Here is a 17,175-nt window from a genome sequence, read left to right as displayed (position 1 = left end):
ATCCTGGTGTCAATAGAAGAATCTCCATTCCAAGCCAGTACAAGAAGAGCCCTTACAATAAACCATAGAGTGTCATCACTTTCAGTTCTACCAGCATCCTTTACTATGGAGTTTCAGGCTTGTGCTTCCATTGGCTACGAGCATCATGTGCTTTAGTTTAAATTTGTACAGAGATGAAGTCATATTATTGATTACATTGTTACTTTTAGTGGGACTATAATTTTTCATCCTTCAATAGCTCATTTTTTCCAACATGAATGCGTAATATCTTTTCATCTTTTCTTAAAAAATGAGTTATTACCATCTTAGCACATTGTTATTGAGACTGGTGGAGAAGCACCAAAGGTGCATTTCAAGTGTAAGAGGTACTGCAATCAGTCATATTAATCTAGCGATTTTTCAAACCTTTATAGCTTTGGCACTGTTTTTGCTAGCCCAATTTTCAGGTTACCACTTTTGTGGCTGGGCTCATCTGAGTAGCAGTTGAAAGTGTCTGCCAAACCACGCAAATTGATTTGTAGAGCATAGAACACTTGTAACTACAAATAAGGCACCATGACCAGTGTATCTAGAGTGTTTATTAGTGGTTTTTTGCGCAAAAGATATGGATACAAGTGTAACCAGACTTCTACGAGAAGATCTTTAATTTTACTAATTTTGACAAGTCTTATTTTAGTGTGCTGTCGTGGAGAAAATTCATAGTAACATAGTCTTGCTGAATGAGCTCCTCCATTAGTGATACTACATTCTGCTTATAACTGGCACCGCTCCTAATTTTCAAACCGAATGTATACATGTTTTATTTTAATAATTATTACTATGGGCTCATAACATGACCTGCCAGTTATATATAGTATCAATCACTACTGTTTGCCTACATGAGCCGAAAACAACCTCTACTTTATATTTCTGCTACATAGTCACAATCAAAACTAATACAATTGTGAACACGTTTGTGGAGGATGCATCCATAGCACAAAAGAAAGCCAATGTGTTAATCATTTTCTATTCTTCCCTCTCTAGTTCTGACATGTTGGTTAAGGTAAAATGGTAGCATAAAAAAATTAGCACAGCACATTATGCCACTTGAGATGCATCGCCATTAGCTTCAATTAATACCTCAAAAATCTGTGAGACTAGATGGGCTGAAACGAACCAAGACACAATAAATTGCAAGAGAATGCAGACGCATGCTTCAGATCGGAGTTCAGATTACGAACCAAGAGCTCATAGTATGGATCGGATGAATTAATTAATATCAAGAGCAGAGCGGCTTGCCAGAGGTGTCGTAGCCTCGCCAGTGTCCGTGGCGCCAACTTGAGGGATGGGAGAACATATCGCTTCTTGCCGGGAGGGGTCTGCTATGTCGGCGGCTGCGGCGCGAGCTCGCCCAACGTTGTGCCCCCGTGACCTATGCCAGCCCTGCGCCTTCCAGTCGTCAGTCCACGCCTTGACGCTGCGCCGTTAACCTAGGCCCCGTCCCTTCCGTTCACGCCGCCATCGCCGGACTTGACATGGAGCGAGGGGGGTGGCTTTTGGCGGCGGCGGCGGCAGCGATGAAGATGACGTCCGTGCTGCACCGGGTAGACTGCCCTGCTTCTCGCCTGTGCCACGCCGCCATCCCCGGACCGGGGTCATGCGCCGGCAAGGGCCTGGCCGCCGCCGCCGGCGGCAACAGCGACAGCGGAAGCGACGCGACGGGACTTCGATCGATTGTTGAAAGGATAAAGGAACAGAGGAATATTGAAAGTACTAAAATACCATTTAGATGATTTCTATAAGTGGTTTCTGGCCCACAAAATAATAGTTCCTAGCCCACATATTTAGTTTTTCATAACTGGTTCCTCTTATTTTTAAACCATTAGATCTGAACCCATCAACAGCTCATAAAAACTCCAAGCACTGTAAAATTTCTCTTTCTGTAAGGAGCAAATCTCCCCCCTTAGTTAGCAATTAGGCCACTTATACTAGCAAGAGCTTGGGTGGATGGATGTAACCTGTGACTACTACTCGCTCCGAGCTAAATTATTAAGTTGTTTTGATATAGCAAAATTGATGTATCTAGAAAAGTCATAACGATAATTTGGGACGGAGGGAGTAATAATTAAGCAGCCAGGATTTGATTCAATATCTGTATTTGATTCAATGTGTTTTTTAAGCTTCCCGCACCCTGGCTCGTGTCGGCTTGTCGCACATGGGTCCTCGTCGTCTCTGATGACACCCCTGGTTTTCAGCATGTTAGTTGTGGCAATAAAAGTATATCATACATACAGCTTCTGTCCAAGATACATAATGAAGGTGATTCTTTCAAGTTAGCCATATGACTAGGTTTATTTAAGCTCACAATAAGATAATAAGCATGAAGAAACATGGTGTTTTTTTATCAAAAGAAACATGGTGTTTTAAGCTCAACCATCCATTTTACATGGAGGTAAACAAATATAGAGGGGTCCGTCATTATATTGGCGACAATCCTATTCATTATCCACTTCCTCATCTTAATTTACACTGATTTGATTATGTACTTTTTTTATAAAACTTGATCAATGCAAAATTAGAGATGCTTGACTCAGGACAAAATTAAAACGTTTATAGATGAAAACAGAGGGAATAGATTTTCGTGAATGCATGCTCCAACAGAAAGGAAAACCAAACAAATGTTGCCATCCAATAATGAACAAAAACATGACTAAATAAAAATCTTTATTTCGAAGCAAAGTAAATTATCTGTATGTATATAACACGCGACAAGATGCCTGATTCTTTCTTTCTATTTTCTTGCGAGAGACAAGATGAATTATTAACGTAATTAAGTGTCCTACTATGCGGCTAAGGCTGTAGATCCTGATGCTGGTGCTGGTCGTAGGTAGACGTAATCCCGCCGGCACGGCGGAGACTGCCCGCCTCCGATCTTGACCTTGCAGACGAGCACCGTGTCGTAGTGGGAGCTCCCCGCCGGCGTGGTCACCTGGACGTCCACCTCCCCTTCGCCCCGCCGCAGCTCCCCGGCCAGCCGCTCCCGCAGGAACCGCGGCACCACCACGTCCAGCCCCCACGCCGTGGCGGCGCGCTCGCTCTCCTGCTCCTCCCCGGCGCTGAACGGCGGTACGGAGCCCCTGGCGTGGAGCGCGTCCCCGTACGACACCGCCGCGGTGGAGAGGCTGCCAACGCACGCCCCCACGAGCTTGTTGCCCGTGTTGTCGATGCGGACGGTCAGGTTGAACACCGGCGAGAGCGTCGGCCGGCCGAGGTCGAGGCCCTCCAGGCCGGCCGCGCCGGTGATGGCCACCGTGTACACGGGGTCCGTCGACCCCGCCGTACGGGCAAGTCCACAGCCAAGGCAACGAACAAGGCGACCAGGCCCGCCGCCATCAAAAAAGATCACGATCCCAATAGATATGGCTTCTGCGCGACTGGGTTTTTGCTGCTGCGCACGCATGCTCGGCGACGGCCGGGATCCTGGCGGACGGCCGGCGGCGTCAGGGCGTCGAGCAAGGGTCAGAAGAGGTTTGCGGTTCAGGGTCCTGTTTGGTTTCCTTATCGTACCTATCGCACACGATTTCTGAGAAAAAAATCGCACATGCATGGAGTACTAAACGAAATTTATTTGCAAAACTTTTTCACGGATGAGTGTAATTTTTCACGACGAATCTAATGATAATAATTAATTAATGATTAACTACAGTGATGCTACAGTAACCATTCTCTAATCGTGTGGTCAAAGACCTCATTAAGTTCGTCTCGCGAAGTAGCGCAGGGTTGTGGAGTTAATTTTGTAGATTGACTTTATTTAGTACCTCTAATTATTAGTTAAAATTTTTGTGCTACTTGTAGCACCTCAAACCAAACAGGGACCGGATAATCTGATGGGCTATGCGCGCTTGTTCTTTTCTTATAAAAAGGGGGACGCTCTGTTGCCCGGCCCGTTCGTGCGCGGCGTGGACTCTGCGTGCCCGTGCGAAGATTCCGGAGTCCAGAGTCCTGACAGATGTTAACGGAGGCGCTCGTCCTGCTAGGATTCCACCAGGTGCTAGCGCAGGGCCTCCAAACGTGTCCAACGCAGCAACGCTGCCAAGGGACGGACCAATAGACAAAGGACTTGAAGAAAAAAAATCTTGAACGTTTCTTCTGAATTGAATTTCGTTCGAATTTGAACAAACCGCAGCCAGAGAAACTTGCTAAAATTAAACATATGTGAGCGAAAACCTGGTCGAAAAAATTAAAATACCATTTGTTTTTATTTAAAATAGGTCCTAATTTAGAGCAGTATATAATTTGCCTACCTCTACGGAGCTATATATTATCCGCTATAAAATACGCCAAAGGCACAGAACCAAGAAGAATTAGAATGCAGATCCTAAAAATTGCTCGGCGCCAGAATTTTTATGCGAGTAATTCCTAATTTAATTTTATATGCCACTTTAGGCAACCGGGAAAGGTTAAATATGAAGATCATATCAGGTTCGTAGAGTGACTATACAAAACTTTTTGGAGAGAGACACGACATGCCTGCAGAGTTTCAGTCAGATCTCAAAAGTGCTCTCCATCTCAAGCTGCCCACCCGCGGCCTCCTCCTCGTCGTCGCCGACGTACAGGTAGGGGTTCTTCTCCACCGGCTGGAAGTTGTAGAAGACGAAGACGTAGAAGGCGAGGCTGGCCGTCTCGATGGAGGCGTTGACGACCCACTGGTACTTGTAGCTGAGCACGGCGGCGACGGCGGAGGCGGCGATCCGGGTGAAGTAGAGGTAGCAGACGACCACCAGGTAGAACTGCTTGAAGAGGGTGAGCTTCTGGAGGTTCCGCGCCGCCTTGCCGTCGGTCTTGGACGCCTCCCGCAGGTTGCGGATGGACCAGATGATGGGGAAGAAGACGGCGCAGCAGCAGATGACGTCTACCAGCAGGAAGATCTGGTTCCACGCCAGCCAGTCCCGCCCCGCCGGCCCCGTCTCCCCGATCACCGCCGACGCGATGTTCTCGATCACTTGCAGGGGTATGATGATCATCAGCACGTTCTTCTCGCGCTCCTGCATATTTGTTTATATGTTTGAGCAAGTTTTTCTAGCTGGAGATTCATAATATGAATTTCGTTCGAAATTTGGACAAATCGCACGCAGCTGGAAATTAAATAAAAACCTGGAGGTATGGCTTGAGGAAGGACCAGCCGGTGCCGATGAGCACGATGACGGTGAAGAGCAGGATGCCCTTGAAGAAGCCGAACACGTAGAAGGCGACGTCCCAGCCGTGCGGCGTGCCGGTGCGCTCCACGTACCACTGGTCCTCGGCGGCGCACGCCAGCTTGAGCGCCTTGAACAGCAGCAGCGCGCCCATCACGGCGTGGATGCGCTCCGCCGTCCTGCAGTGCTTGGCGCACACGTACAGCCACGCGCCCAGGAACATGAAGTGCACGGCGGACGCGGCCGCGAAGATGCCCGGCAGCGGCAGCAGGCCCACGGGCAGGTACTCCCTGGCGCCGGAGCGCCGCACGTTGAACATCTCGGTGCGCACCTCCATGGTGACCTCCACGCCGTCCTGGCAGCTGCTGAACAGCACCGTGTACTGGTCGTCGGCGTCGATGGTCAGGGAGCCCTTGCCGGTGCCGTCGGGCGCGATCTCCTTGAACCGGAACAGCGGCTGCACGTACTTGCTGGTGAGCGGGCAGAAGGCGGTGCCGGTGGCCTCGGCGTAGTCGGACTCGTTGTTGATCTGGTAGATGAGGGAGTTGGAGATGAGGAAGAAGCCCATCAGGGTCGGGTCCGCGGCCTTCATCTGGGACCCCTCGGGGACCTTCCACCCGACGCCGGTGGCCGTGACGGCGGCGCGCCCGCCGCGCCGGAACCCGAACTCCTCGAACAGGATCACGGAGCGCGAGTCGGAGACGATGGACGTCGTCTTGATCTCCGCGCGGGCGGCGGGAAGGACCGCGGCGAGGGAAACGGCGAGGACGACCGCGGCGGCAGCCATGGCGGATCGATGATCGAGCTGCGGCATTGGTCACGTGATCGAGTTTTCTGGTTCGCGGAGGTCACGCCGGCACTCGCCCGTGGCCGTGGGTGGGGAAATGCCGGTGCCGCCTGCGCTTGGCGTAGATAGAATTGTGGCATGCATGCGCCGTGCACGCAGCCACGAACGGAGAGGGAGGGGTCAGGGGCGGGTCGACGAGCGTGGCGTGTTTTAGGGACGGCCAGGGAGGAGGAGCCTGGAGAAAGAAGAGCGCATGCATTCGTCAAACTCCCACAAGGCTAGAATCGACAATTTTTTTCAGAGCGCTCAGGCTTTCAGTTTCTGTCTGACTGACATAATTAGTGGCCTGTGCTGGTGCTGGAGGCTGCTGTTGGAGTGGTGTGAGAAAAAAATACTGCTGGCTGGCTGGTGTCTGGAGCTGCTGCTGGAGTGGTGTGAGAGGAAAACATTGTTGGCTGGTGCTAGAGCAAAACAGCAGAACAGGATGAACACACAGCCGCATCCCGGCGATGGTTTACTTAGTGGGCCTATCTCATGGGCGAGGCTATCCTTTTTAGATGGACCGACATTTGGTCAAAATTAATGTCCGGATCTTTCCAGAAAAAAAAAATTGGTCCAAATTTTGGCGTGGATCGGATCAACTGTTGGCCTTTGGGCTCTAGAGATAAAAGTACACTGTTCTCCTTATTTGTTCGCTTGGTGCCAGGAAGACAACGACTTTTTTTTGATAAAGGAATCGTCAAATCCCAGCCTCTGCATCATTTGATGTATCCGGCTAATTATTACAAATGTTTATCGCAGCAGCAGAGTAGGAAAAAGATTACAAGACAAGCCTATTGCTAAACATCCACCCATTTTGGGCTTGGAACAGTAGTAGGGCAACACTTGCTCTTTGTGGAGTGAGATGCATGCAGGCATGCAGCCATGTTTAATGTACAGTTTGATCGATCTCTCCCGACAGCAAGATTCTCTGGCTTCTCTTTACGCTAAAAGCTCGACGGAGATGCCATGTACTCGTGGAGGGATCAGGCTGCTAGCCTCGTACAAAATGGAACAGATACCACTAGTTTGTTTCCTACTTTCGCGTCGCCTAGCTAGCAGCAAATGCCCCCCCACAAGAACTCGGTGCCTCCTGTTATCGAATGTCAACCCAGGCACCCAGCCGAAGTGGTTCCTTAGCTCCCCTAGATTCTTATTTTCTTATTATCAAAGATAAAGACGATGCTTCTTACTATCCTGTTTTTACTATTCGGCAACTAATAACCAAGCAAGTATGTGAAATTGTTTTATAAGAAGTTAGTTAGCCAAGATTTAATTTATTGAACATTTGCTCAGCATTAAGGGTGGACTATGGTATTCGTGCAAATTTAATTTATATGCAGGAACCTTTAGATATTTTCTATTGTTTGGTTTGCATTTTTTTTGTCGAACCAAGTTACAGAAACGTTATTCTGGATTCCATATAATTTAAAACATGTGAGAAACTTAACAAAGAAAAAATGGGCATAAAAAAGATTGCAACATACTAAATTATTTTTTAAACATATAAACACATCAATTTTAAATATTAAAATTTTCTTGTGGTATCTACAATTTTCAAAAAAAATAGATAAATGATTAAACTGGCCCCGATGTCGGTGTTTTACTGCCAAGCCTGCTCAGAGATACCCTTAGCAGTAGGGTTTGTAGGTAGGGATCGACGGCTCTGGAACTCGATGGTGCAAGGAACACAAAGATTTAGACATGTTCGGGCCGCGAGTTGCGTAATACCATACGTCCTGTGTAGTGGTTTGTATTGCCTTAGGTGTAGATGTGTTTCAAGGGGGTCCCTGTCCGCCCTTATATATCCGAGGGGACAGGGTTACATGGAAAGTCCTAGCTGAGTACAGTTAGAGTCCTTCTATAACACGATCGGGTAGTTTCCTTGTACTGCAGCTAGTTCTACGTCTATTCGGATAGTTACAAAAGAGGTAAGATACATCCATGAGCTATTCCTTACTCTAGAACATTCTATGTCTGTAAGCAGTCCCACTGCTCCGGGTCTGACAAGCCCCCGAGCTTTTCGTAGCCGAGTCCTGCAGGCGTCGAGTACTTGGCTGGGCGTCTTCGAGTTCTTCGAGTAGTTAGAACATCCTTCCGGTTGCTTCTGACTCTTCCTTCAGATACGTCGCGTAGTCCTTCAAGTACTTCCGTTTGCTTCGAGGCTGTGAGGTGCTCAAGCCCCGAAATCTTGATCATATATGGTGCGCGAAGTACTCGCGCTCCATATGGAGTAGCCCCCGAGCCTTAGGTTGAATCGTAGAATCAGGCTGAGGGTCACTTCAGTTTTTTTCTTCTTCTTTATTTTTCAAAAAAAAATTGAAAAATAAATCTCTGATGCATATATTCCGCAGCCCCCGAGTCTTAAATTTAAATCCCTCCACTTAGATTTAAGAATCAATGTAAACTCGTGGCAAATACTGAAAACTTTCCTGAGAAGGAAAGAATCCGTTGGCATCCCAAATATTCACAAAATTGCCCCTGAAGACCATATAAAGCCGGTTGAAAACTTCTAAGGGTTTTACCCCTTGAACTCCTGGCCGCCGTCAAATTCAGATTTCACATTTGCCTCTTCTCAGTCAAAATCCAAAAACACCTCTCGTAGCCCCTGAGCCAAAATTCGTGACTTTGAGATGGCTCCCAAGAAGAACAAATCCAAAGTTGAGGAGAAAACTGTCGCCAATATGTCCACAGGTTGGCGTAAAAGCAAGATGTCTGAATCACTGGTCCGAGAGTTGGAGAATATGGGTCTCCTCTAAGAGCAGGGCGTAAGCCAATGGCGCACTGGTGGAGAAGAAGATTACCCTATGGAAGGTACTCTTGAGACCGTTATGTTTCGCGATTTTGTAGAACGTGGTCTCACTCTTCCTGTGTCAGCATTTTTTTATAGACTGCTTCAGTTCTGGGGAATTCAATTACAGCATCTCACTCCTCAGTCCATCTTGCATCTTTCAATTTTCACTCATTTCTGTGAGGCATTCCTTGGACTTCTCCCCTATTTCCATCTTTTCCAACATTTCTTCTTCCTTGTTCCAATCCCTAATGCCACCAATCCCACCGTCGTCGGGGGATGTGAATTAGTACTCCGCCCTGAGAACCGAGGCGAGTACTTGGCTTATGATCCGGCGGTTCAAGGAGCCGAATGGAAGAAATTCTGGTTTCATGTTGGGAACTTTGAATCCCCACTTCCAGAAAGGACTGCTGGTGCCCCCCAAGTCCAGAAGAGCTGGTCAAGTAGAGGACCTGGTGGCAAGCAAGTTGAAGTAATTCTTCGTGCGGTTGCCATTATTAAGAAAAAAAAGGAGTCACTGGAGATCATGTAGTCTTCTCTTTTATTAGTCGCCGGACGCAGCCTTTCCAGCTGCGAAAGCATCCTGCCTTTAGATATGAAGGTACGCAGGATCCCACTAGGATATCCTCAGAACCATTGGCTTAGTCTGAAGTAATAAAGAGATGTTGCAAAGTACTCGATAACTTGGATAAGTCTTTGACGCTTCCAACACTCTTCTCGGCACAAAATCCTCCCGAGAATGCCTGGGTAAGTGCTTTGGATACCATGTCGAGTACTTGTAGTTAACAATTTTTGATCTTCTGACTAAGTATTGGCTTCTTTCTGCAGAAGAATTATAAATCCTAGTATTGTATGCCTCCGACTTCTGCAAATGCTGATTATGACGACAGCAAGAAACGGAAGGTGGCGCCCGGATCAATGTTACAGAGGAAAGTTCCTCGTCTCAATGCCGGCGAGTAAGTATATAATATTTTGTTGATTGTATCCCATTTGCCTCAGCTTTCTTATTTAGAATCTTGCTTGGTTAGGGTCCAACATCTTTCGGCGCTTGAAAAAGAACAAATCCAAGACTTCCGCAACTAGGTGTCGAGTGGTTCGGAAGAAACTAGTCGATCAGCCCCCGATTCTCCTATAATTGAGTTGATTGAGACCCCGGTTGCCAGTTTCCCAAGTGTAGACACAACTGAGAAACCAAGCGAACCAAGCCCTAAAACATCTGATACTCCTGCGTCTGCTGAAAGAGCCTCCAAAGCTGGTGGATCTGGGAGTAGTGGAGCAGAAGGGTCAAAAGGTCCTTCCATTCGATTGGTGCCATTCCAGTCTATGCCTCAGTTAACCCAGGAAGAGTTGGGAAAGGAACTGTTTGATGATCCGCTGTTGTCTCTAGACAACATGAAGAAACTTGTAGATTGTATGCAGTGGAGCATTAAATTTACCAAGGTGAGACTTCTGCCACTATTTGTCTTCGTCGAGTAGTTATTGATGTCTGACCAGGTTTGCCTTGTATGCCTCAGGATGTAGCCAATCGATCTTTCTTGAAGTCTCATGCTTTATATAAGATTGTAGACAATCGAAAGATCTTAGAGGAGCAAAAGGCTATGATTGCCAAACGACTGGATGAAGCCCTTCCTGCTCGGAACAAACTTTATGAGGCAAGTCAGCAGCATCATCTGGAGGTTTGTGACATGAAGCGCCAGATTAAAAATCTTCAAGAAGAAAGATCAAAGCTTCAAGAGGAAAATTCCAGGCTCCAGAAGCAATTGCAGACTGCCCAAGCCTGTAAGTACTCGATCTTTTGTCTTGATTTTACTTTGTCGTATCAATTTATGAGATATCTTCCCATCAGGTTCTCCAGAAGACCATACTCGACTAATAGCAGTAGCTCAAGCTCTTGTGGATGTGGTTGATAATGAAGAAGAGTCGTCGAGTAGCAAGTCCTTGGTGGAGCGTTTGGAAGAAGCTCCCTAGAAGATTTTTGACGTTCTGACGGCTACTTCCAAGAATTATCTAACCCACATGATAGGAGTTGTCAAGTCATACTTTCCTCAGTTTAATTTAGCTCCAATAGCTAAAGGAATAGCTCCCAGTTGCTCTGATGAGAAATTCCGAGAGTATTGTAAGGAATTAGAAGTGATTGCGGAGAAAATTCTGAAGAACATGGCAGAGTAGACTGCTTGTAACAACTCTTATAATCTTCAGTAAGCTCTTGTCGTTGTTCATAGCTTGTATCCTGTTGGTGTGTCTTCAGAAGCATAATCTGATACCGTAGGATATGCATGAACTAGTCGATCAATCGAGTAGAATACCCGCATGGAGTAATCCTTAAAGTTAATCAGTTAGGATGAGTCCCGTTGGACTATCCAATTAGAAAAACTTGTAAAGATACACATAGACTACTCGATCAGACGAGTAATGTGTCCTTACCAAGGACTGGAGTAATCAGTAAGACAAAACTGTTAGATACGAGCTCCGTCGGGTTGCCCAAGACGTAAATGTCATAGGGATATCCAAGGCTTACTCGAGCAAGGCGAGTAAGGTGTCCTTTAATCAAGGACTGGAGTAATCTTTAAGGCAAAACTGTTAGGTACGAACCCCGTCGGGTTGTCTAAGACGTATATGCTAGAAAGATATCCAAAACTTACTCGAGCGAGGCGAGTAAGGTGTTCTTTAACCAAGGACTGGAGTAATCTTTAAGGCAAAACTGTTAGGTACGAACCCCGTCGGGTTGTCCAAGACGTATATGCTAGAAAGATATCCAAAACTTACTCGAGCGAGGCGAGTAAGGTGTCTAACTTGTAGACTGGAGTAACTACTGAGATTGACCTGTTAGGGCGAACCCCGTCGGGTTGCCCAAGATGGCCAAAATATAGTAGTATCCATAACGTACTCGAGCGAGCGAGTAGTTTTGCATTGACAGCAATGCTGGAGTTCCTCATAGTTGACCTGTTAGGATGAACTCCGTCGAGTTATCCAAGATGGACAACTAGTACAGGTATCCATTCACCTTCTTGAGCTAGGCGAGTAGGTTGTGCCCTTTAAGGGAAAGGATGCAGCTAGTGTAGTTGTTCTGATAGAAAACTGTGTAAGCTTATCCCAGACTGGTGATGCTGTCAGATTGCCTTTAATGTAGTCGATATGTAAATAAGGATCCTCACTTTATTAAAGCAATCAAATGACACCATTAGTCTGCTTGGATCAAGGATAAAACTTGTGCAAGTGCTCAATGTTCCAGGAATTCGTACCTCATTGCCATCTGCATCAGTGATTCTGTATGAACCTGGTCTTGTAACCTTAGTTACGATGAAGGGACCTTCCCATCTGGAATTTAACTTGTGCAGTCCTGTCTCATCCTGAATCCGGTGAAGTACTAGATCTCCAATGTTGAAGGATCTTTGCTGGACGTTGCGGTCATGATAGCGTCTGACTCCTTGAAGATATATAGCCGATTGAGTTAACGCGTTGACTCTGGCCTCTTCGACTGAATCTAACTCCAGTTGTCGAGCTTCATCTGCTTCTCCTTTTTGATGGGCTTCTACTCTTGGGGATCTCCACATGATATTAGCGGGTAGTATAGCTTCTGACCCATAGGTAAGAAAGAAAGGAGATTGTCCAGTTGCTTTGCTAGGCTGGGTTCGCAGCCCCGAGACTAGGTAGTTCTTGAATCCACTTGCGGTCTTTCTTAGTGTTGGCGTCGTAGAGTCTTCTCTTCAAGCCATCGAGTACTAAACCATTGATGCGCTCAACTTGACCATTTGCCCGAGGATGAGCCACGGAAGCATATTTGACCTCGATGCAGGAGTTGTCGCAGAAATCCCAAAAAGATTGTGACGTGAAGTTGGAGCCAAGATCTGTAATAATGGTGTGAGGAAAACCAAACCGATGGATAATGTCGGAGATGAAGTCCACTGCTCTATCTGATGAGATCTTGACAATGGGCTTGTACTCGATCCACTTGGTGAACTTGTCGACTGCTACTAGCACATGATTGAATCCTCCTGGAGCGACGGTTAATGGTCCAATCATGTCCAAACTCCAACAGGCGAACGGTCATGATGGAGGGATTGTTATCAAGTTGTGTGCTGGGACGTGAATCTTCTTGCCAAAGAATTGGCAGCCATGGCACCATCTGACCAAGTCTTCTACGTCCGAAACAGCTGTTGGCCAGAAGAATCCAGACCTATACGCCTTGCCGACTAGTGTCCTTGATGCAGCGTGATTGCCGCAAACTTCTTCGTGTATTTTTCGGAGGATGTCTTTGCCTTCTTCAAGGGTGTAACAAAACCGCCTAAATTAAACCGGCTTAAGTGCACTAACTATCATTTTAAGCATTAATCAAGTTATAGCGCACTTAAAACGGTGTAATCCGGCAGCATGTTGGGTTAAGGATCGAAAACACCAGAAGTCTCGCAAGAAGACGAGCACAGATGATTACAAGCAGACTAAAGTTCTCAGAATTAAGTTTACAAAGCAAAGTATTACAATTAAGTTTAAATAAAAGTTATCAGAGTTAAAAGTGCAGCGGAAATTTAGAAAGGAAGTTCAGTTTGAAAACCACAAGATCTACAAAGTCGGGAAGATGTCACATCGAGCCCACCGACGTGAATCCTGGTCAGCTTTCACCAACAATAAATACCTGAAAACAAGGTAACAACAAACCCTGAGTATACTAATACTCAGCAAGGCTTACCCGACTAAGGGTATACTTAGCCCATTATCTAGACATGCAAGGCTTTTGGGCTGGTGGATTGGTTTTGCGGAAAAGCATCCAAGGGTGGATCCTTACTTTCAATATTTCAGCTCAAGATTCTATATAGATAAATTATCAGCTAAGATTTGCATAGCTAAAGCAAACGTGGTAAATATTGAATATTAATTCAGAAAATCATTTCCAAATATCCTTCATGTTCCATTTCCTTACTACGATGCGGTGCTGCGATCAAGGTGCTCATATCCGAGAGCGACTGACAGCGAATCGATCTGATTTAACCTTGCAAGGTGGACCTAACACACACGTCACATATAGGCCCCATCGGACCATACGTGGCAACCCTTCACATATGCACACCAAATAGCCCAACTGCCGTGCGACCCGGGACTGCTAGCCCCACCGATACCAACGAAGGGTCAGCCATGAGTTTTTATACTAGCTCCACTGGTGAAGACAGTATTAAGTCCGCCTACCGGTGCACATATGTTACTGAGCTTAACGGTTTTGATTACCTCCTACTCCCGGCATGTGGTTAGTACTGTTCAAACTCGATCAGCAGGGCCAGACAACGGTACGGGCCTTAATCGACACAGGCGGAGGCATACTCTTCATCCATTTCATATCCATAATCATATTCATCTCCGTCCGGTCTCCATTTCTCTTTCCTCATCAATCCTTTCTCCAATAACTTTGCCATCAAAAATCCCAGTGGCCCTATATCTCGCGAGTGACAGGAAATCACTCGACTTCTACCGAGTCCTATTTAAGCATGGCAGTACTAACGACCTATATATATATATACTAGTATAAGACCACAGGAACCTGGGGATAATGCAACTAAGATTCCAAACAATTTCTAAAAACATAATGCACAAAATATAATTATATAATGATTCATAAATTAAAATAGTAGATTATGCACCGGGGCTTGCCTGGGAGTAACACTAAGCTAGTGTTAGTACTAACAAGGCCTTGGGCCCTTCCGACTTTGAGCCGGGTCTTCGGTTGCTCCAGCGGGTCCTTCTTTCTTCAGGATGCGTCCACCCAACACCGTCTTGTGGTTCGGTTCCGTCAGCACGTGCTCCACGTCCGCACGTTGTACGTCTAGCGTACCTAAATGATATGCAACGAGGCGAGTGCATGAACATAAAGAAAACAACACATGATGCATTAGTGCTCATGATGCAATGCAATTACAAGAAAGACCTGACCGGGCAATCATTTATCGAGCAAACACGACAAACCAGCTCAAAAGGCAAAAATGGGTTGGTGCTATAATACGAGAGTTCATTCAATTAATTTTAGCCTGAAATGTTTCCTCCAAACAACAGTTACTAAACTTGCTTTAGAGGATTAAACACAGCCCTAAAGCAATATGGATTAAATTATGGACCTAAAAGAAATTACTATCAAGCAACCCTAGGCAAGGTACCTACAACAAGCATCAACCTGGGCCTACAAGATTAGAATGACTAAAACAGGAGCTCACATGCATGAAGGAATTAACTAGCAACACCTATAAAAGAAAAGAGCATAGCTAGGAACAAATTAAAAGCAAGGACCTAACTTACAGATGTGATCCAGAAACAAGAATGAATCAAAATAACATGATTTTGATAAAGCATGCCACACAATTTTTCCAATGTTTATTGATGATAGAAAGTATTTATTTTAACCCTAGCAAGTTAAACTAAACACGATTAGATTTACACAAAAGTGCACAGCACCAGCGCCAGAAATTTTTACAGTGTATTACACATACAAAGATTAGGCCACTGCATAAATTTCATGATTTTTAGACAAACAGAACAACCGATACAAAATAAACTAGCTTAAGCACAAACAAAATTTTTAGCAGGGGCAAAAGTGACATTTTACACACATGCACATTTTTCCTCTGAAGATCGTGATCTAAGCAACCCAACAAAATTTAGTTTGCATTTTTCGAATTTTTCTATATTTTTCTACACATTTTCAAAGTTTTCAGCCGAAATAAATAAATGAATTTGGAAAGCAAAAATCTAAATAGGGGGCTGACGACTGGGCCCCACCAGTCAGTGGAGGGAGCCCAGCCCAGCTCCCCTGTTTTGCCCGCGCCGGGGCCATGGCTGTGGCCATGGCAGGCACGGTGGCGGCGGCCGGCCGGCGGCACGGCCTGGCCCGCCCACAGCCGGGGCAGCCCGGTGGGGCCGGCGCAGGGCGGAGCAAGGACGGCCGCGGGGAGGCGCAAGGGGGGCGCGCGGCGGCCCGCCGCGGCGCAAAGCAGGGGCGCGCGGCGGCACGGCGTTCCGGCCCGGCCGTGGCCGGCCAGTGGCGGAGGCGGGGTGCGCCCGCGGCCAGGGGGGCCAGGCAGGCCTGGGGCTCGCGGCGGCACTCCGCGAGCGTGCGCAGAGCGGCCCCGCGGTGGCGCGGCGGCGATGGACAGGCGCTCACAGCGGCGCGACGCGTTCCCGGCGGCGGCAACATGGGGATCGAGCGGGGGAAAGGGCCAGAGAGCATGAGTAGGTCACGTGGATGCTCACCATGCACTCGATTTGGACGGAGGAGGGCCGGAGGTAGGGGATCGACGGAGGGGGCGGAGCTCCAGCGGAGCAACTATGGCGGCCGGTGATGGCGACCTGATTCCGGCTTTGGAACGGCCTAATCGAGGTCGGGGCTGGGTGGAGGAGTTGCGGGGCAAGGCTGCGCGGCTTTGGGCGCAAGGGATTGAGGCGGGGTGGCGAGGGGTGGCCGGCGCGGCGAGCGACAGCGAGCTCTGCTCGGCTTGGCTCATCTTGAGCTCGAGCAGGAAGAAGAAGAAGGGAACGGGGAATGGATAGGGACGCGCGCACGGGATAAGGACGAGCGAGGTTCGCCGACGGCCGACGCGTGGAGATCGCCGGCGGTATGCCGGTCGCGGCATGGGCGTCGTGTACGAGCACAAGGCCGAACAGGGAAACACAGTGAATGTTTTGACCAATTTTGACCCGATTTTGACCATCCCGAACTCAAAATTTTGCATGGGAACTTGAAATTTGACCAAAATAAAAGTAGTAGAGGAAAAGAAGATCTAGAACTTTCGTTTTGGGCAAAAATTGATTTGGAGCTTGGATTAGGGAGAAAACGTGCTCAAATTCCTGTGAGGTTTAAGTAATAACAACGGTCATTAGGAAGCTAATGACATTACTTAACCATAGTTAGCAATTAAACATGGGATTAGTGCTAGGATTAACATAGGGGTGTTACAAAGGGTAACACACTTCATGAGGATGTCTGAAGCAGAGCGCTTGTATAGATTGTCACCGACGAGGACGAAACCCTTGCTGCGCCTGGTGATGCGGGCAGCTTCAGTGCTTTTAGGATCAACATGTGGTGGAAGCTTGAATTCCTTGATGAAATCAATAAACTAAGTTCGCCAATCTTCATCAATCACCAGCACTTCTCTGACTGTGGCCGAGGCCTCCGTGTCAGTGGCTTGTTGGCTTTGTTCCTTGACTGATGGGTGGTGAAGTTTATGGACAAAAACTCCTGGTGGAACAGCTGCTCGAGTGGACCCAAGTTTGGAGAGGACATCAGCTCCCACGTTGTTGTTGCGATCGACGTGGTGGATTTCCAATCCTGAGAACTTGTTTTCGAGCTTTCTGATTTCTGCAACGTATGCGTCCATTGTATCCTTGTTGACGTACCATTCTTTATT

The 17,175-nt window shown here is 47.2% G+C and overlaps 1 protein-coding gene across 1 annotated transcript; it reads right to left on the bottom strand.

The window, feature by feature from the left end:
* Positions 1 to 4,523: 4,523 nt before the first annotated feature.
* On the bottom strand, positions 4,524 to 5,988 carry LOC120640234 (protein CANDIDATE G-PROTEIN COUPLED RECEPTOR 7-like). Its single transcript, XM_039916090.1, has 2 exons — positions 5,134 to 5,988; positions 4,524 to 5,024 (listed from the first exon to the last, which is right to left on the bottom strand). Exons 1-2 carry the CDS (start codon positions 5,986 to 5,988, stop codon positions 4,524 to 4,526), a joined length of 1,356 nt encoding a protein of 451 aa, XP_039772024.1.
* Positions 5,989 to 17,175: the final 11,187 nt, after the last annotated feature.

The sequence above is a fragment of the Panicum virgatum genome, chromosome 7K (assembly GCF_016808335.1).
Source record: "Panicum virgatum strain AP13 chromosome 7K, P.virgatum_v5, whole genome shotgun sequence".
NCBI lineage: Eukaryota > Viridiplantae > Streptophyta > Magnoliopsida > Poales > Poaceae > Panicum > Panicum virgatum.
Note: the sequence above shows the minus strand (reverse complement) of the source record. Positions and strands in the feature narration are given on the sequence as shown.